Consider the following 20,775-nt stretch of genomic DNA (forward strand, 5'->3'; position numbering starts at 1 on the left):
TGCAAACTAACCATTAGGGAATCTTACACAAGGACTCCCAAATCCCCTTGCACCTCTGATTTTTATATTTTCTCCCCATTTAAAAAAATAGTCAGCCCTTTCATTTCTTCTACTAAAGTGCATGACTAGACACTTCCCGACACTGTTTTCCATCTGCCACTTCTTTGCCCATTCTCCTTATCTGTCCAAGTCCTTCTGTAGCCCAGTTCCTCAAAACTACCTGTTCCTCTACCCAGCCTTGTATCATCTGCAACCTTTGCAAGAAAGCTATCAATTCCATCATCCAAATCATTGACATACAATGTAAAACAAATCGGTCCGAACACAGATCACTGTGGAACCCTAGTCACTGGCAGTCAACTAGAAAAGGCTATCTTTACTCCCATTCTATGCCTCCTGACAATCAGCCAATGCATTATCCATGCTAGAATCTTTCCTGTAAATACCATGGGCTTGTAGCAGCCTCATGTGTGGCACCTTGTCAAAGGCCTTCTGAAAATCCAAAGTACACAACATCAATCAATTCTTCTTTGTCTATCCTGCTTATTTCTTCAAAGAATTCTAACAGATTTGTCAGGCAAGATTTCCCTTAAGGAAAGCATGCTGACTGCAGAATATTTTATCACGTGCCTCCAAGCACCGAGAACTCATTCTTGATAATCGACTTCAGCATCTTCCTAGCCACTGAGATCAGACTAACTGGCTTATAGTTTCCTTTCTTCTGCCTCTCTCCCTTCTTGAGGAGAGTGACATTTGTAATTTTGCAGTCTTCCAGAACCATTCCAGAATGTAGTAATTCTTGAAAGATCATTACTAATGCCTCCACAATCTCTTCAGCTACCTCTTTCAGTAAGTTGCATTTTAAAGAGAAGCTGACTAAGCATCAAGGATGTACCGATGGAGTTAGGTGGATAGAGGCTTTAGTAGAGCAGTTAAGTGTTGCCGTGGACTATTCAGTAGATCACAAGGACTGTTTCAGTTCACATATTAAAAGTTATTCTATTTGATTTCCTTAGTCATAGGCAATTATACAAAGCTGTTTTTTTTTTTATTCAAAAGAAATAGTTAGTCTATCTACAAGCAGTTATAAATGAAAGATGACAACCTGGTAAAGCAATGCTTCATTTAATTTTGAGGTTGGACTAGAGCCATTCCAGAGATTGGAGAGCTAATGTCCACTGGATCTGGCTGTGAAATAACTGACTACTAACGAAATTACAATTACGACATTAACAAGTATTTGAAAAGTGAACATGGGTGGGGGGGGGGAATAGTGATTCTTGAAGTAATATTCAGAGAATGCTCAGCTTTTGTTTTGCATTTAGTGTCAACAAAAAACCTAAATTCCATAAATGAACTGAAATTGTTCATTTTTACAGCAGTAAGCTCCTTTATCACCTCCTCAAAAAATTTGATCAAGTTTGTAAAGCATGACCCTGCATGAAGCCCTACTGTCTCTATTCCTCAATATCCTCTTCAACAGCTCTTATTATCGACCAGGCTCACTGTCTTATTAATTACCTGGATTATCCCCATTTCCTTTCTTGAACAACATTTCTTGCACATTTGTCATGCTCCAGTCCTCACCCGTTGCTAGTGAGAAAACAAAGATCTTTGTCAAAGTCCTAGGAATCTCTGGCTTGTTCTTTTAATCAATATTCTGGGATTATGTGCCATCAAGCACTGGAGACTAATCACCTTAATGTTTTTCCGGAAGACTAGCACTACCTCTTCAATCTGAATGTCCCAGCAGATTAGCATGCTTTACTCTGCCTTCACTATCTTCCGAATCCTTCTCCTTGGTAAATACTGACACTTGTGGACTCCAGGCACAAATTCCCTCCTTTATATTCGAGTGGGCCTACCCTCTCCTGAGTTATCCTTTAAGTATAGAATGCCTTGGGATTGGCCTTGATCCTGCTCGCCAAGAACATTTCATGGCTCCTTTTTGGCCTTCCTAATTGCCTGTCTTTATATCGTGTAAGAGCCCAGTCTGATTTTAGCTTCCCAAGACTTGCATATACTTCCTTTCTCTTCCCCAGATATTTTAGGACCCCTCAGGTCATTCATAATTCCCTTAGTTTACCATCCTTGCTAGAAACTGCTGATCCTGAACTTTGATCAGCTGGTCAAATTCCAAACCGATGCCACTTAGATCCTACATATCCTGTCATAATTTTCCCTCCTCCATAAGATCTGATTCTATCCTTACAAGGCAAATAACCTACTTCTACTACATGGATGTCTTGCATTCTTGAGCCCTCGTTCTTCTAAATCTTGAGTAAAGGTCCCAACTATATATAATTTTTGCATTATTTTCCTGTGTGCCCGTAACCCTTTCAAAATATGAAAATCTAAATTGTTTGTATTAACCCAGGTTCTAAGTTTTTAATCCAACTGTCTTGTCTTTCAATTATGTTCTTCTGGAAACTGACCCAGTCCTCTGAACCTGCATTTTTTTTGTTTTGAAAAAGCATCAACATTGGTACTTTGCAAATGATGTTTCTGTACATCAGATTCCTCTGCTCTAGGAGCAGTTTTCAAGGAGTCTGCTGCTTCCTATAAGATGTGCAATCTACATTTATCTACACACTGATTCAGCAAGTAATTAAACAAGTGTTGTTTGAAAAAATCTTTGAAATTTCATTTCCAATTTCCAAGGTCAAGTAATTCACTTCAACAGCGAGAACATTTGTCACATCACATATTCTGGCAGAACACAATTTCACACCTTTTGGTAGTTTGGGTAAATGTCAAATCGCTTCCTACTTTGTTTTGCCCTCATTTTGATATTCATTTCAACAGAAGTGGTGATTTCAATATTTAAGAGGAAACCTGGATGAGTCCATGGATGGGAGGGGTATGGACAGTGATGGGATGAAGCAGATTAATAATTTAGCATGGACTAGATGGGCTAAAGGACCCGTTACTGTAGTGCAGTGCTCTACAATTTCATTACTAACCTGCCTTCTCAAATCATAATGCAGTATGTAGCACAAAGATCTTTTAGTACTTCAAATATATTATGTAGTTAAAAAGAATGGTTTTAATATTATAAATGGACACTGATTTATTTAGAGATACAGCACAGAACAGACCCTTCCGATCCAACTGCCCAGCAACCCATCCCCTATTTACCACTAACCTTATCACAGGACAATTTACAATGACCAATAAACTTACTAAGCAGTACATCTTTGGACTGTGGGATGAAAACAACAGCCACGGGTAGAACACACAAACTCCTTATAGACAGTGTCGGAATTAAACTCCAATCTCCGAATGTTCTGAACTGTAATAGCGTCATGGCAACCACTACACTACCATGGCCCCCAAAAGGAAATGAAACAAGGGCAAAGGGAATTAAAGAACTTGCACATCCCATAAGACTGCAAACTCCACAGAATTATAACTGTAAAAAAACATAAGCACACATTAGCTCTCCTGCAATATTCCTACTCACCGTGACTTGGAACGTGATCGAGATCGTGAGAACGATGTCCGAGATCGTGATAAGTTTGACGCCCTTGACAATGAACGGGAAGCAGATCGGCTTTTCGACTTGTTCAGTTTAGCTGGTGTCCTACTCCGTGATCTCGATGTCGGCCTCCCATCCTAGTACATCAGGACATTTTATTACCAAGCAAGTAGTGAGATGAGACTGCAGTAACAACCTAACCAGGCAAAATGCCTTGTTCTCAACTATAGCACTTTATTTCACCTCAACCATTTCCCTAATATAGAAAACCCCATTAACCTAGCCAGAATATTAAATAGTCCCTGATATCATTTGTCCAATTTTTTTTTTTGTAATAATCGGTCTGATTATAAAGCTTAGCATGCAATTTATACTAGAACTGAAGCATACAGACACAAATAGACTATATACATTACTTGGCCTAGGTATCTTTCCTCCAGACACCTTCTTTTAAATTTACTTCACTCGTTTTTACTTTTTCTTTTCTTCATTCTTCATTTTTCAGTTTTCTTACACCGAGAATTCTTCACCTTCCAAACCACTTAATGCCTTACACCATGCATGCTCTTCTATCTGACCATTCTTCGCTCTCATTTCAGCTTCAAATTTATTTGACTGATCTGTAATACTTGTGTGTATAGTCATTATCTTGATTATCTTCCATTATTCCACCTTCTTCATGTACATTAACCTTAATGGAAAAAGAATATTCAGCATGATGAGGTATATGGGATCAGATTAAAACTTGTTGTAAATCTTAATTTCCCATTAAAATTTATTCACCCATTTAAGAAATTTTGAAATGTCTACTGGACCAGGGACAAGCCAATTATCCTTGTTTTGTAAAAATCAGACAGTATTCCAGTTACTCTAAGGTTTGAGATGGCAAAATCAAGCGCTACAGTGAAATACTTTAATAAAATATTACTTGGTAAAGGCTTTGCTTTAAAAAAAAATGCACCGCTACCAAAATTTTTCCCTTATGGATGATCCTAATGAAATTATTTCTGCATGAATTCTAATACCCAATAGCAATTTATTAGACAGGGAAAGACACTTAAATGACGACACGATCCTTCACTCGTTATATATTTTAAAAGTTCAGTGTCAGAAAGTCAGGTTAACAGTTTTACTCTCACTGATTTAAAGGATCTTCATAAAGTTACTTTCATCACTTAATTCTGATGATTAATATGAAGATCGTAATTCCATTTCACCTGAGTCATATTTGACTGGATGTGTTATTGGATTCTGTGATAAAATCCTGTGACTTCATTTTTTGATGAACAGAAAAATCAATCACAAAAAGGAACAAATGAATTGCCTCATTTCCCTTGCAATATAAAACAGGCAGGGTGGAGGACTATGATTAACAGCAATGTTCTTTAGCTTAACATTATAGTACAAGTTGAGGACTCATCTTTACAGAATATTTGACTTTACTGTAGTCACATAATTCTTGATCTTGCAGCAATTCCTCATAACACTAAGGTTCAATTTTGATTTATTTTATTTAGAGCTCTTTCCGGCCCAAGAAGCCACACTGCCCAGCAACCTACCTATTTAACCCTAGCTTAATCACAGGAAAATTTACAGTGGCCAATTAACCTACTAACCAGTACATCTTTGGATTGTGGGAGGAATCCAGAGCACCCAGAGGAATCCCACAGTCACAGGGAGAACATACAAACTTCCTTACAGAAAATAAAACATGACAGAGCACTATTAATAATACACGGCTTGCGTGACACTATTACAGCTTGGGACATTGGAGTTTGGAGTTCAATCCTGGCTTCTTCTATAAGGAGTCTCTGCACATCCTCCCGTAGAATGCATGAGTTTTCTCTGGGTGCTCCGGTTCTCTCCCATGGCCCAAAGATCTACCGGGTAGGTTAACTGGTCATTGCAAATTGTCCCATGAGTAGGTTAGGGTTAAATTGGGGTCAATGGGGGTTGCTGGGCAGTATGGCTCGAAGGGCTGAAAGGGCCTTTTCACCAGATCTGCAATAAAATTTTTAAAATATTATGAAAGCAATTCTGAATTAATTAGTTAGAAAAGGGCTTCACCAAAAATATACACCTGGTAGAGAAATGCTCCAACAATTATTTTAAATCCATGTTCAGAATGGAATCCATGATCAGACTGAACTAAACAAAACAGCCATTACTAATAAAACTTAATAGGTTTGACTAAATAAATAATAACTCATCAGGATGGTAATTACCATACCTCTTGGCATACAGGTAAGGTATTTTTGCATTTCTTAATTGACCTATCTAAACCCATACGATCTTTTATTCGTAAAGTTGCCAGTTGGCTAAATGAATACATGTGGGATACTGCACAGGATTGGAAAAAACTGCAGAAAGTTGTAATCTCTGCCAGCTACATCATGGGCATGAGCTCTTCCCACATCAAGGATACTTTCAAGAGGCACAGCCTCAATAATTAAGCATCTACTATAAAGGACCCCATCACTTGGGACATGCCCTCTTATTTTTACCAACAGGAAGGAGGTACAGGAACCTGAAGGCACACTCAGCAATTCAGAAACAACTTCTTCCCCTGTGCCACCAGATTTCTGATTGGACATTGAACCAGAGAACATTATTTCATTATTTTATTTTGCTTTTTTGTACTACTTATTTAATTAATTAACCTTATTGTAATAGTCTTTTTATTATGTCTGGGGAGTACTGCTGTCGCAAACGAATTTCACAACAAACGCCAGTGGTAATAAATCTGACTCTGAGGTTAAATGTAAAGGTGATGTCACACCAGAAGGACGAAATTCTAAAAATACTACTGATCACTCATGATAGAAAGTCCTTTACAAAACAAGGGCTGCTAAGTTAGAGCTTCAGCAATGAAGTTCAATTTTACTTGATCCCTACCCCACTGTCTGCCTATTTATGCATTATTGTATCTCCAAAATCAAATTGATTTTCTGGAGAGTCATTACAGAAGTTAGGTCTATGGACCATCTCACTTAGTTACAAGCAGATAAATGCATTTAGCCAAATAGATTTTCAGACTCAAGGTGATATTTAACTTGACCAGCTCCTGCCACAAGTACCAATGAAATTGTTCATCTAGAGCAGGGGTTTCTAGCCCTTTTTTATCCCATGGATTCCAGGTTGGGAACCCCTCAGCTAGAGCGAATTACAGAACGCTCTAAAGAAGAGGGTTCATCATCGCTGAGGGAGCTAATGACATCATCTTAGAGCAGCGGTTCCCAACCAGGGTCCACAGACTCCATGTTCAATGGAATTAGTCCATGGAATAAATAAAGATTGGGAGCCCCATTCCTAGAGGAAAAGGTAATATATACCAGCTGATAAGCATCAATTCAAAAAATATATCACAATGCCAACTTTCTAATAACTTATGGCAGTCTTGGACATTAGCTTTATAATCAGCAAGCAGTTAACATGTTAGTGTAATAAAGAACTGCCTTTAACCTCACTTACTAAATACATACATGGAGTGATTTTAAATTTAATGATCAAGTATAAAGTCTGACTTCTATCATAAGTGACAAGAAATTATATAAAGCAATCAGAACATTGGTAGAATGCATTTCAAAACGATAATTTGGTGATTTAACATCTAGGGTAGCAAATACCAGATTGTTCCGTCAAAAATACGGAGCTTATTTTAGGAAGATTTTCTTTGAAGATTTCCCACCATTAGAGAACATATCAGTGTATCTCAACATTATATAAATTGTTAATATGCAATGTGGGCTTCAAAAAATTGGTATCAACAGATAGATTATCTCTTGGAAACTTGTATTCTCTGAAACAAAATGCCAGAAAAACTCAGCAAGTCGCACGGCATTTGTGAAAAGAGAAAAAGAGTTAATACTTCAGGTTTAAAACTGTCAAAACTGGAAAACTTTGCACTTGGATGCTTCTTGACCTGCTGCATGCTTCCATTTTCTTCACAGTTGCAGCATCCAACATTTTCTGCAGTGTCATACAGCACTGAAACAGGACCTTCAGCCTACTGTGCCTGTACTAAGCATCAAACACACATTTCCATTAATCCAATACTAATTCCATTTTATTTTCCAACCACCCCCTTGACAACCCTCAGATTCTACTTAATTTTACAACAGCTAATCAATCTACTAACCCGCACTTTGGCACATCAAAGAATCTAGAACACCTGGATAAAGCCCCACACACACAAAATATGCAAACTCCACACAGACACCACCTCAGGTCAGGATCAAACCCAGGTCGCTGGAGCAGAGGCAGCAGCAGCTCTTCTAATTCCACTGTACTGATACTTTTTGATTGTTTCAATTATTCAACCCAGAAGTAAAATCTAAAATAATATGCCTGTATTAAATTGAATACATAAGAAAATCCAGGGGCTTTGAAATTATCTGTGCCAAAGCAAGGTGATTATTTTAACTGGTCCAGTTTTCATTGTTTATTTTCCAGTACCTCACATCAGCCTTTGTGGAAATGACTACTACATTTTAGTGAAATACATGAGGTTATTAACTTGAGGATAATGGTAATCCTGTGATGATTAATACATTTCAATCAATTTCACTTAAAAAAAAAGTTAGAATCATGTTAAAATATTTATGTAAGCCATGTTTAAAATAGTTCTGAAAGTAATGAATAGCATTTCAGTTAAATCTCATTTTCAGATGGTCAATCTTTAATAAGAATGTACTTTGAACATCGACAACTCAGAAGTACAAGGCATACAGATGAATCTTGATGTCCTGATTTATGAAACACAAAGTTAATATACAGGGACAAGCAGTAATCACGAAGACAAAAAAAAACATTGTACTCTGATCTTCTTTCCTATAAAGCCCAAAGTCTTGCTGTAGCTGTACTGGTTTGCAGACTCAAAAGATGTACTTACCATGTGCAGCTTCACCAGATTGGACAAGTCTCAGGAATCAATGAAGAGACAAGATTGGTCTATATTAACCAGGATTTAGACAAGAGGTCTCATTCAAATATACAAAATTCTGAGAGGGGCTGATAGGATACTTGCTGTTTCCTTTGGCTGTAGGGTCAAGCAGTCTCTGCAGAAGGGGTCACTTCATCATTTATAACCAAGGAGTAATTTCCTTACTCAGCAGTAAAAAAAATCTTCCCGCTGAACAGGTATGGGAGGTAGATGAGCCATAACTGGATTCAAAAGAAAGACTTGAAGAAAGCTCATTTTTACCACACACACCACTCCATCTAATCATTAAGCATCTAAGCAGGAGTTGCCAACCTTTTTTATGCCATGGACCTCTACCATTAACCAAGGAGTCTGTGGACCCCAGGTTGGGAACCCCTGATCTAAAGAATGGGCAATAGGCAATAAACCTGGGATTCTAGTACTTCCAAGAAGAAAATGTCAGAACACCTTACCCAACAAAATGGTGGATTTCAGTTAATTGGACCATCAGTTAATCAGGTTAATCACTTATTTGAGACAGCTCTTAAAGAACAAAATCTAATCGAGAAAATAGCTGGGATTCCCTTCATTTATTTGGGACACCAGGCCGCTTAATTAGACAGGAGATCGTTGCCGGTTTCTAACAAGTGTCAGTCACATGTGGCCGCTAAACACTACACCTTGCTTAGAGTGACCAGCTTTTAAATAGCCTCAGTTGCACGTGTGTGTGTTCAAAAAGCAGTGATTTTTGTCACTGAGATGAGAAATAAGCAGCAGGACAATTCAGAACTGTTTTGCTCACTGTGGCTTCAAGTGTTCAGGCTTGGAGATGCTAGAAATGGCCAGGAGTGAAAATAAAACTATTTCACTACTTCAACAAGTTAGAAACTACAAAGAGTTTGAACATATCAACAATGATCTTGAAGGTTACAATGAAAATGGAGATTTGGAGGATACAATTATATGAAGGCAATCATATTAGGAGTCTGCGGCTAATTTTGTTCATTTACAATCAAAAGAACACAGTAGTACACAGTGCATTCCTCTGTCAATAACTATTAGAAACTACATTTTTAGTATGTAGTAGTATTGCTAGTGTTCTAATTTGTTCTGCAAACAACAGGAATTCTGCAGATGCTGGAAATTCAAGCAACACACATCAAAGTTGCTGGTGAACGCAGCAGGCCAAGCAGCATCTGTAGGAAGAGGTGCAGTCGACGCTTCAGGCCGAGACCCTTCGTCAGGACAAACTGGAGGAAGAGTGAGTAAGGGATTTGAAAGTTGGAGGGGGAGGGGGAGATCCAAAATGATAGGAGAAGACAGGAGGGGGAGGGATGGAGCCAAGAGCTGGACAGGTGATAGGCAAAAGGGGATACGAGAGGATCATGGGACAGGAGGTTCGGGAAGAAAGACAAGGAGGGGGGGGGACCCAGAGGATGGGCAAGAGGTATATTCAGAGGGACAGAGGGAGAAAAAGGAGAGTGAGAGAAAGAATGTGTGCATAAAAATGAGTAACAGATGGGGTACGAGGGGGAGGTGGGGCATTAGCTGAAGTTAGAGAAGTCGATGTTCATGCCATCAGGTTGGAGGCTACCCAGACGGAATATAAGGTGTTGCTCCTCCAACCTGAGTGTGGCTTCATCTTTACAGTAGAGGAGGCAGTGGATAGATATGTCAGAATGGGAATGGGATGTGGAATTAAAATGTGTGGCCACTGGGAGATCCTGCTTTCTCTGGCGGACAGAGCGTAGATGTTCAGCAAAGTGGTCTCCCAGTCTGCGTCGGGTCTCGCCAATATATAAAAGGCCACATCGGGAGCACCGGACGCAGTATATCACCCCAGTCGACTCACAGGTGAAGTGTTGCCTCACCTGGAAGGACTGTTTGGGGCCCTGAATGGTGGTAAGGGAGGAAGTGTAAGGGCATGTGTAGCACTTGTTCCGCTTACACGGATAAGTGCCAGGAGGGAGATCAGTGGGGAGGGATGGGGGGGGACGAATGGACAAGGGAGTTGTGTAGGGAGCGATCCCTGCGGAATGCAGAGAGGGGGAGAGAAAGATGTGCTTAGTGGTGGGATCCTGTTGGAGGTGGCAGAAGTTACAGAGAATAATATGTTGGACCCGGAGGCTGGTGGGGTGGTAGGTGAGGACCAGGGGAACCCTATTCCTAGTGGGGTGGCGGGAGGATGGAGAGAGAGCAGATGTACGTGAAATGGGGGAGATGCGTTTAAGAGCAGAGTTGATAGTGGAGGAAGGGAAGCCCCTTTCTTTAAAAAAGGAAGACATCTCCCTCGTCCTAGAATGAAAAGCCTCATCCTGAGAGCAGGTGCGGTGGAGACGGAGGAATTGCGAGAAGGGGATGGCGTTTTTGCAAGAGACAGGGTGAGAAGAAGAATAGTCCAGATAGCTGTGAGAGTCAGTAGGCTTATAGTAGACATCAGTGGATAAGCTGTCTCCAGAGACAGAAAGATCTAGAAAGGGGAGGGAGGTGTCGGAAATGGACCAGGTAAACTTGAGGGCAGGGTGAAAGTTGGAGGCAAAGTTAATAAAGTCAACGAGTTCTGCATGCGTGCAGGAAGCAGCGCCAATGCAGTCGTCGATGTAGCGAAGGAAAAGTGGGGGACAGATACCAGAATAGGCACGGAATATAGATTGTTCCACAAACCCAACAAAAAGGCAGGCATAGCTAGGACCCATACGGGTGCCCATAACTACACCTTTAGTTTGGAGGAAGTGGGAGGAGCCAAAGGAGAAATTATTAAGAGTAAGGACTAATTCCGCTAGACGGAGCAGAGTGGTGGTAGAGGGGAACTGATTAGGTCTGGAATCCAAAAAGAAGTGTAGAGCTTTGAGATCTTCCTGATGGGGGATGGAAGTATATAAGGACTGGACATCCATGGTGAAAATAAAGCGGTGGGGGCCAGGGAACTTAAAATCATCGAAAAGTTTAAGAGCGTGAGAAGTGTCACGAACATAGGTCGGAAGGGATTGAACAAGGGGTGATAAAACAGTGTCGAGGTATGCAGAAATGAGTTCGGTGGGGCAGGAGCAAGCTGAGACAATAGGTCGGCCAGGACAGGCAGGTTTGTGGATCTTGGGTAGGAGGTAGAAATGGGAAGTGCGGGGTGTGGGAACTATAAGGTTGGTAGCAGTGGATGGGAGATCCTCTGAGCGGATAAAGTTGGTGATGGTGTGGGAGACAATGGCCTGGTGCTCCTTAGTGGGGTCATGATCGAGGGGTAAATAAGAGGAGGTATCCGTGAGTTGTCGCTGTGCCTCGGCAAGATAGAGGTCAGTATGCCAGACTACAACAGCACCCCCCTTATCGGCGGGTTTAATAATAAGGTTAGGATTAATTTGTTCTGCATTTCATTTCAATACATAATCTGTTACTCAGTTAAATAATTTGTCTTTTTTGTATACCTTTTTAACCATTTCCATGAAACTTCAGCTAATTAGAGCAGCCACTTATTTGAACCAAAATGTACTAGTCCCAATGTTTCCCAATTAATCAGAATCCATTGTATCTTCAAATATAATTCCACATGGACAAGATGTAAAGCTGAACTTTTAAAAAGAAAATGTATTTCATTTTCAGATGGCGAGAAGTTGTCAATTTATGCTTAGGCAACAACTGCTTTAAACCTGGCTTCCCAATCCTTTACTTAGTTAACCCAGTTCTGAGCTGAACAGGCAAAATAGTTTAATCCAACATCTTTGCTCTCCTTACCAATCCTAGATTGAGTTCTACAATTAGCTTCTAGGTTAGACTGGGGGGTGCCGGTAGAATTAGAGGGGTTCTCAATCTTCATTTATGAAATAACCAATCTACAAATGCACAGCTATATTTGATGAACAAAGTCATTATAGAATAATTTCTACAGCCTGAATAGCAAATCAGCCTATCTTGCTTACAAAGGAGCATTTGGACAGGATAAGCGTGCGATTTAATGTAGCATTTTCCTTATTTTTGGGCAACCCTTAGTGCTTCACAGCCAAATAAATACTTTAAACAAGTCACTATTGATGACTATTATCAACCTTCATGTGAATCTATACTAATCCCACTTGCCTGTATTAATTTCACATCCGTCTCTACCTTGTTCATTCCTATAGTTTCCAAATGCCTCTTACAACATTGCTGCTTCCACCGCTTCTGGCACTCTATTCCAGATACCAACCACTGCGAGAAAAAGTTACACCTCAAATCTCTATAAACCTTCCTCTCAGCTTAAATCTGTGCCCTCTAGTTTTATACCCCCCTCATCATGGAAACACACACTTACAACCTACCATACCAGTGCCTCTCATGATTTTATTTGTTACCTCTCAGCCTACCTTGCTCGAGGAGAAACAATCCATTGAATCTCTGCTTACAACTCAAGCCCCCCAATCCTGGCAACATCCTTGTGAATCTTTTCTGCACCCTCTTTAGATTAATCACATTTTTCCTGTGGTATAGCACCAAAACTGCACACAATATTCCAAGTACAGCCCAGATAATGTTTTATACAAAATGCAACATGGCATTCCAATTCTTGACTTCAGCCGAAGTCAAACCTTCTTCGGCACTGTCTACCTGTGCTGCCACTTAATGGAACTATGTACCATTGTCAGTACTTTTGAATTCCTTATCTAAGAAAGGATGCACCGGCATTGGGGAAATTCCAGAGGTTCACAAGATCCCAGAAATGAAAGGTTTAATAAATGAGGAACATTTGATTGCTCTGGGCTTGTACCCGCTGGATTTTAGAAGAATGGGGGGGGGGGGGGGGGGGGGAGAGAGAAGGATTTCATCTCAGTGAAACCTCAAACCTCACGGAGGATTGGACCCATGTTTGGCTGGTCTCTCTCTCTCTCTCCATTCACTCGATACTGCTGAAAGAGGGTGCTGGAGTCTTGGGTAAGGTTTCATCGATGCCGTTTGTCGATTAGAGTCTGTAGTTCATGCTATGTGTTCCTGGTTTTTGGGTATTCCTTTTTTCGCTTTTGATCAGGATGGACTGCTTCTGCAACCTGCAGTCAATGAATGACACAGCGCTAAATTGAACTGACCTAAACAGTTTTAATGACTTTGTGGTTTGATGTTGAAATTGTATTTCGCTTGTTTTTTGCTGTTGCTCGATTTGTTCTTTTTTTCCACGTTGGGTGTTTGATGTTTTCTTTGAACAGGTTCCATGGTGTTTCTTTGTTTCGTGGCTGTCTGTGAGAAGACAAATCTCAGAATTGTATACTGCATACATGCTTTGATAATAAATGTACTTTGAATTTTGAATGTCGAAAGGCCTAGATACAGTGGATGTGGCAAGAATGTTCCCTATAGTGGGGGATTCTAAGACCAGAGAGCACTGCTTCTGAATACAAGTATATCTTTAGAAATCAGATGAGAAAGAATGTCTTTATCCAGAGGATGGTGAGTCTGTGGAATTCATTGCCATGGATGGTTGTGGAGGCCAAATCACTGGGTATATTTAAAGCTAAAGTTGATAGGCTCTTGATTAGACAGGGCACCAAAGGTCACAGGGAGAAGGCATAAGAATGGGGTTGACAAGGAAAATAAATCAGCCATGATGGACTGATGGAGCACTTAAAGGGCTGAATGGCCTCATTCTGCTCCTATATCTTATTGTCTTATGTAGCTGTACCCCCAAGATCTCTATTCAACACCTCCAAGATCCTGCCTTTCACTAGGTACAGCCCTGGTTTAACTTCTAAATTCCATCTGCCATTGGTCAGGTTTTCAGTTGATTAATATCCTGTTCTAACTTTAGACAACCTTTACCACCCATCATCTGTAATGATGGGAAACACTGGTAGTCAATCTGTGAACATGACCCCATAATCAATTGCTGACAATTTATTTTTTAGTGGCTTTAGGTGAAACACATAACAGCAAAGACAATAACTTCATTTCTGAAAGTCACAATATTAACACAGAAACTGCCTCGGCACTAATTTTGCACAAGTTTCAAGAAGGTCTTGGAAACAACCCTGATGAAGGGTCTCGGCCCGAAATGTCAACCCTTTATTCCTGTCTGACCTGCTGAGTTCCTCCAGCACTTTGCGTGTTATTTGAAACAGTCTTCTGACTTGGGTGAGAGTGGTGTGACTGAATTAAGGGCAATAGGATATAGAAATCTGATCAGAAAGGGATAATACATGTTTAAAGTAAATGATAACATACTTTATATCTAAAGGAGACAAAGGGAGCTGTAACACAAGATTTCAACTTGCATTTTTAATGTACTTATGCAGTAAAAAGAACAAAGTATTTCACAGGAATATATACAGATAAAATCTTGCAGTCACAAAGATATTAAGACAGAAGACAAAAATTGGTAAAACAATTTTAGAGAATGCCAATAACTGGTAGATAGTCAGAGAAAGATAGAGCATAAAGAAAACTTTTGGCATATAAATCAAAGTATTGAGTACAGGAGATGGGATGTAATGCTGAAGTCATACAAGACATTGGTGAGGCCTAATTTGGAATATTGTTTGCGGTTTTGGTCACTGATCTAGAAGAAAGATGTAAATGAGGTTGAAAGAGTACATAGAAAATTTATACAGATGTTGCCGGGCCTGGAGGACCTGAGTTTAAGGAAAGATTGAAAAGGTTATGACTACTATTTGGAATGTAGAAGGTTGAAGGGAGACTTGATAGAGGTATACAAGATTATAAGGGGTTTAGATAGGGTAAATGCAAACATGCTTTTTCCATTGAGGTAGGGCGAGAGTACAACTAGAGGTCATGGGTTAAGGGCGAAAGGTGAAATGTTTAAGGGGAACATGACAGGAAACCTCTTCACTCAGTGTGGAACAAGCTACTAGTGCAAGTGTGCATGCGAGCTTGATTTCAACGTTTAAGAGAAGTTTAGATTGGAACATGGATGGGGCTATGATCCAGGTGCAGGTCGATGGGACTAGGCAGACTAAATGATTCAGCATGAACAGGGCCTGTTTCTGTGCTATAATTTTCTATGACTCCATAATAAGAGAAAGTTAGAGAGATAAAAAGAGGAAATTCCAAAGCCTATATAAGCCACAAGCAAGCATGGAGTCAGAATTGGGAGACAGATAAAGCTCACAATAATCAAGATCTAGAGGTGCCAGAACACAGAACATCTGAAACTAAGTGCAAGAACTTTAAAACCAAGGCACTGCTTGACAATAAGCAAGTATAGGTCGGCAAGTGCAGGGACGGATGAATAAACAAGACAGTAGGCTAGGACAAAAACAGCAGACTATTGTATCAGTTTACAGAAAAAAGAATGATGGAACGCAGCCATGAATTAATAGGAATAGGCAACTCCCAAGGAAATTCAAAGACATGGTAGATAGTTTCAGAAGATCAGAATTGTATACAAAGTCAAAGTGGAAACAGATGATATAAATGTGAACTCAAATTTGGTGGAAGGATAACATTGAAACTACAAGCAGCCTGGTTCCAGGGAGAGCGATGGGAATTTATTGATACAAAGGAACTAAACTGTGGCTTCTATCTTCCCAATGGGAGGAAATTTCTATTCAACCCACACTAGATGCTTGATACTTACAGCGAAGTATCAAAAAGCTGTCAGTAGCTTTCTTCCAAACTTTTTAAATGGACACTAGTTATCATTTTGCAAGTAGATGCAAGGTGCATAATATTCTTGTTGGTATCTTAGCAGTAGGAAATATCTGTCATATTGAAATAACAATGGAATATTTTGCCTAGTTTATGAACCACTGGACAAATTTTAATTCCCTGACTCCCACACCCAAGCGAAAGATTAATTGATCATTTGAAGAACCAATACTTTGATTCTGGATATAAACAGCTGACAAAACCACAGCTCCAGCTACTCCATCAACGAAAATTTGGCTGCACAATTCCTCACACAACTCAACAACTTAAATTGCGAAAAGGAAGCATGAGTCATTCCTGCAATCACTAACAAAGTGTTTTTTTAAAATGAGATACAGCGCAGAACAGGCTCTCCAAGACACGCTGCCCAGCAAACCCCCACCCCCCAATTTAACCCTGGCCTAATCACAGGACAACTTTACAATTCTACAAACCGGTGGACCGTGGGAAGAAACCACAGCACCCGGAGGAAACCTATGCAGTCACAGAGAAATCATACAAAAACTCCTTATAGGCAGCAGGAAATGAACCTGGGTCGTTTGTAAAGCATTGAGCTAACCACTATGCTACTGGTGGATTGATAAAATCTTTCTAATAATCCAGATTAAAAAATAACAGTGTTGGGGCCTTTTAACATTGGATACCACCTCACCTACTGAGTGATGGGTTAATTTTACTTCTCTGTTCACTTTCCTTTAATTTTTTTCCCCACATATGAGCCAACTAATACCCAGCCCCCAATCTATCACCTGCCTACACTAGCAATTTTCCAGTAAAAATTTCCCTAACAATTGACTAGTCTTCGCAATAAAGCATTTAGAACAGGGGTTCCCAATCTTTTCTATGCCATGAACCAATACCATTAAGATAAATGTGAGGTGCTGCACCATGGCAAATACAAGGAGACGGTACACTGTTGAGGGCAAAATCCTTAACAGTGTTGCTGAGCAGAGATCTTGCCGGGGGGGGGGGGGGTCCAAGTTCACAGCTCCTTGAAAGTGGCTACACAAGTTGATTGGGTGGTTAAGGCAGCTTATGGGATCCTTGCTTTTATTAGTCAAGGCATTGAGTTGAAAAGTCAGGAGGTACGTTGCAACTTTATAAAACTCTGGTTAGGCCACATCTGGAGTATTGCAAACAGTTCTGGTCACCCCACTATAGGAAGGATGTTGTGGCTTTGAAGAAGGTGGAGAAGAGATTTACCAGGATGCTGCCTGATTTAAAGGGCATGTGCTGTCATAACAAGCTGGACAAACTTGGGTTGCTTTCTTTGGAGGCTGAAGGGAGATATGATAAGGTTATAATGATAAAGTTGTTAAGTTTTCCACAAAAGACGTCTCCTGACTTTTCACCCCTTTTGGTTTTGACAAAAGGCGGTTGCTGATGGAGCTCAAGACAGGATATTCCTTCATCAATTAAAATTTAAATTTCAGTGGAGTCTTTTATCTAAGTTATTAAGCTTTGCTCTATTTGAGTAGCTGGGATGTCTATTGAACTTATTGTTCTTTTGCATCAACCTGAGTGTTCTTTTGTATCGGTGGCCTTATAACTTGTAACAATTCTGACGTCAGGCAGTGAACTTGTTGAACCGCCGGTGGGATGAGAACACTTCTCCCCTGATGTCGGGACCAAGTTCACTCGCCAGCTGAGATAGAAGAAATAAACTGGTGAAAAGATAGGTAACAATCTTTTTGTGCTGTGGTTATTTGATCCAGCAAATTTACGTTTACAATAAGATTATGAGAGGCATAGATAGAGTGAACAGAGTGTATCCATTTCCCAGGGTAGAACTGTCTAATACCAGAGGGTATGCATTGAAGGTGAGAGGGGGTAGGTTCAAGGGGGATGTGAGGGGTAAGTTTTTTTTAAACTGAGTTGTGCATGCCTGGAATGTGCTGCCTGGTAGTGTGTTAGGCAATACATTAGAGATCTTTAAGAGACATTTGGATAGGCATATGGATGTGAGGAAGATGGAGGGATATAGACATGGTGTAGGAGGTGGGATTAGTGTTTGGGTGTTTTTTTTTACTTTTTAAACTGGCTCAGCACAACACTGTGGGCCGAATGGCCTGTTCCTGTGCTGTACTCTATGTTCTCAGGGGTCCGTGGACCCCAGGTTGGGAACCCCTGATTTCGGACAAGATACAGAAGAAAGCTAGAGGAAGTCATTCAGTTAGAGAATATACTGACAAGACCAAAGATCTCAATCAAGGACTCCGCAGCTACAAGACAAAGACCTTATTAACAAAACTCAATCTTGTTCTCCTGCCAAATTATTTTGCAAAACGCACAGAAAGGGCAGTGGCTAAATACCCTTGTTTAAAATCCGCATAGCTCACAATGAGCCATGAGGTACACAAAACTTGAACAACCACTCCAATTGAGACCAACAAACAAATGCCAATGAGTAACACTCGGGACCTTTCGCACCAAAAACGTTTCCCTCATCTATCCACCTAAAATGAATGGCATTTGTCAAGCTTTGCCCATGAAAAAGATTTTGTTTTCAAATACACTGAAGTATATACGTTTGTATTTCCATTGTCACCTCCACTTTTTCTTTTAAAATGCATGAAATGTTGAAAAAATATCTAATGCTGAACTATTTTCTATTTCTATTTGCATATGACCTGCGACTATTACCAGCAATCTCCAGCAAATAATAAACTAGTTTTGAAGTGCAAAACAGATTCTCGCTATGCATTGGCAATTCTAATGCTGAGCTACAACGAAATTTATATTATCCAAAAACAGTCTATTGCAAAAGACCGCTCTTAAAAAAAATGTGAAACAAATGCAAATACTAGCGGGTGAAATGAAATTTTAAGACACTATGCAAAGATGGCTGCCCGTAATAAACAAACCTACCGTTTAACTTTTACCAGAGGCTACAAACAAAACATTTGCGGGGAAGGGACTGGGCAAAGCTTTATTTACATATTTGAAAAATGGATTGCTAAACAAATCCAAATCAAGGGAACACGAGGGAAGTAGTATTTGTTCACGCTTCTGGGTTGCCCCTATCAACCCATGCTCTCCCTGGCGCTAATCAGATGGAGTAAATGAAATATTTATTGATTCCCAAGGAATAAGTAAAAGCCAGAAGTTGTCAGGCCCCGGTGCCTCTGCAACCCTCAGGTTCCTCTGTGCGGAATTTCTACTCACCTTTTCCTCGTCAGTCAAGTCCTCCGTGTCACTCATTTTAACAAAAGAAAACAAACACAACGGAAATAAAAAACGGGATTAAATAAAATATTGACTTTTAAATATATATGTGCAACGGAAATAAAATTAAACTTTAACACACAACTCCCCGCAGCCGACAGCTGACAAAATGGCACCCTAACAACCGGGGTCCCTTTTATACGTTTTGTCAACCGCTCCTGCTAGTAGCAGTGACGAGAGGCAACGACGCCGATTGACGTGAGCGGTGACCAATGGGCTTTTGGAATTCTCTCAACGTCTCCCTGTTATCCCGTCCCTATGTGGAAGAGGGCGGACTTACCTCAGTGTCAAGTTAGGGAGACCGGTAGGAATCCCGAATGTTCTAATTTCAATGACAAGAGTGGTAACTTCAGGTCAAAACATCCAATTAGGAGGATGTTGTTGGCAGCTGTAAAGGAAACGGATTATCTCATGGAATTTGAAGGAAAATTAGATAAACAATGAGTATGAAAGCAAACACACGAGATTCTGCAGATGCTGAAAATCCAGAGCAACACACACACAAAATGCTGGAGGAACTTAGCAGGTAGGCAGGAAAGCACTGATGGTTATGTTGTAGAGATGAGATGTAAAAGGATTGTTTTAAGCATGACACTCGCAGTTTTTTTTAAAACAAGGTTCCACACAAAAATAGTCACACAACACACACAAAACGCTGGAGAAACTCAGCAAGTCAGGCAGCATCTACAGAGGAACAGTCATTGTTTCAGGCCCTGATCCTTCATCAGGACAAACCCTGTCTGCTAACAACTATTGTTGACATAGTTTCAGATGGTGACAAGAAGGCATACAGAAGCAAAGATATATCAGCTGGATGAGTGGTGTCGCAGCAACAACAACCTTGTACTTAACGTCAGTCAGACCAAAGAATTGATTGTGGACTTCAGAAAGGGTGAAACAAGGGCACACACACCAGTCCTCATCAAGGGATCAGAAATGGAAAGGGTGAGCAATTTCAAGTTCCTGAGTGTCAATATCTCTGAACCCAACATATCGATGTAGTTACAAAGAAGGTATGACAGTGGCTATATTTCATTCGGAGTTTGAGGAGATTTGCTATGTCACCAAAGACTCCAGCAAACCTCTACAGATGTACCGTGGAGAGCATTGTAACTGGCTGCATCACCATCAAAAACAATAATATATATACACACATAGTTACTGTAATTTACAGATTTTACTATGTATTGCAATGTACTGCTGCAGCATAACGACAAATTTCATGATTCAGCCTCTAATGGCCTCTTTGTTATCAAGTTAGATTAGATTAAACTTTATTGTCATTGTGCCGAGTATAGGTACAAAGCCAATGCATTTAGCATCTGACCAGAAATGCAAAGAATAGTGTTATTTACAAAATAACTGCGAATAAAAAGTAAGTGCTACAGCACACAAATATAAAAATACTGAGACAGTACAATATGGGTGCAATACTGCTTAGCACTGTGATGAGAGGTACAGCAGGGTCACAGCCTCAGGGAAGAAGCTCTTCCTGTGCCTGGTGATGCGGGAGCGGAGGCTCCTG

The 20,775-nt window shown here is 40.2% G+C and overlaps 1 protein-coding gene across 1 annotated transcript in view; it reads right to left on the minus strand.

The window, feature by feature from the left end:
• LOC140191887 (transformer-2 protein homolog alpha-like) overlaps nt 1-19,354 on the minus strand; it is a 39,953-nt gene extending 20,599 nt beyond the window's left edge. The window contains exons 1-2 of the mRNA XM_072249711.1: nt 19,191-19,354; nt 3,464-3,615 (exon numbers count right to left, since the gene is read on the minus strand). Of these exons, the coding sequence (XP_072105812.1) occupies nt 3,464-3,615; nt 19,191-19,226 (188 nt within the window). The 5' untranslated portion in view covers nt 19,227-19,354. The remainder of the gene's footprint in view (nt 1-3,463; nt 3,616-19,190) is intronic.
• Between the last annotated feature and the right edge of the window lie 1,421 nt (nt 19,355-20,775).

The sequence above is a fragment of the Mobula birostris genome, chromosome X, assembly GCF_030028105.1.
Source record: "Mobula birostris isolate sMobBir1 chromosome X, sMobBir1.hap1, whole genome shotgun sequence".
NCBI classification, from domain to species: domain Eukaryota; kingdom Metazoa; phylum Chordata; class Chondrichthyes; order Myliobatiformes; family Myliobatidae; genus Mobula; species Mobula birostris.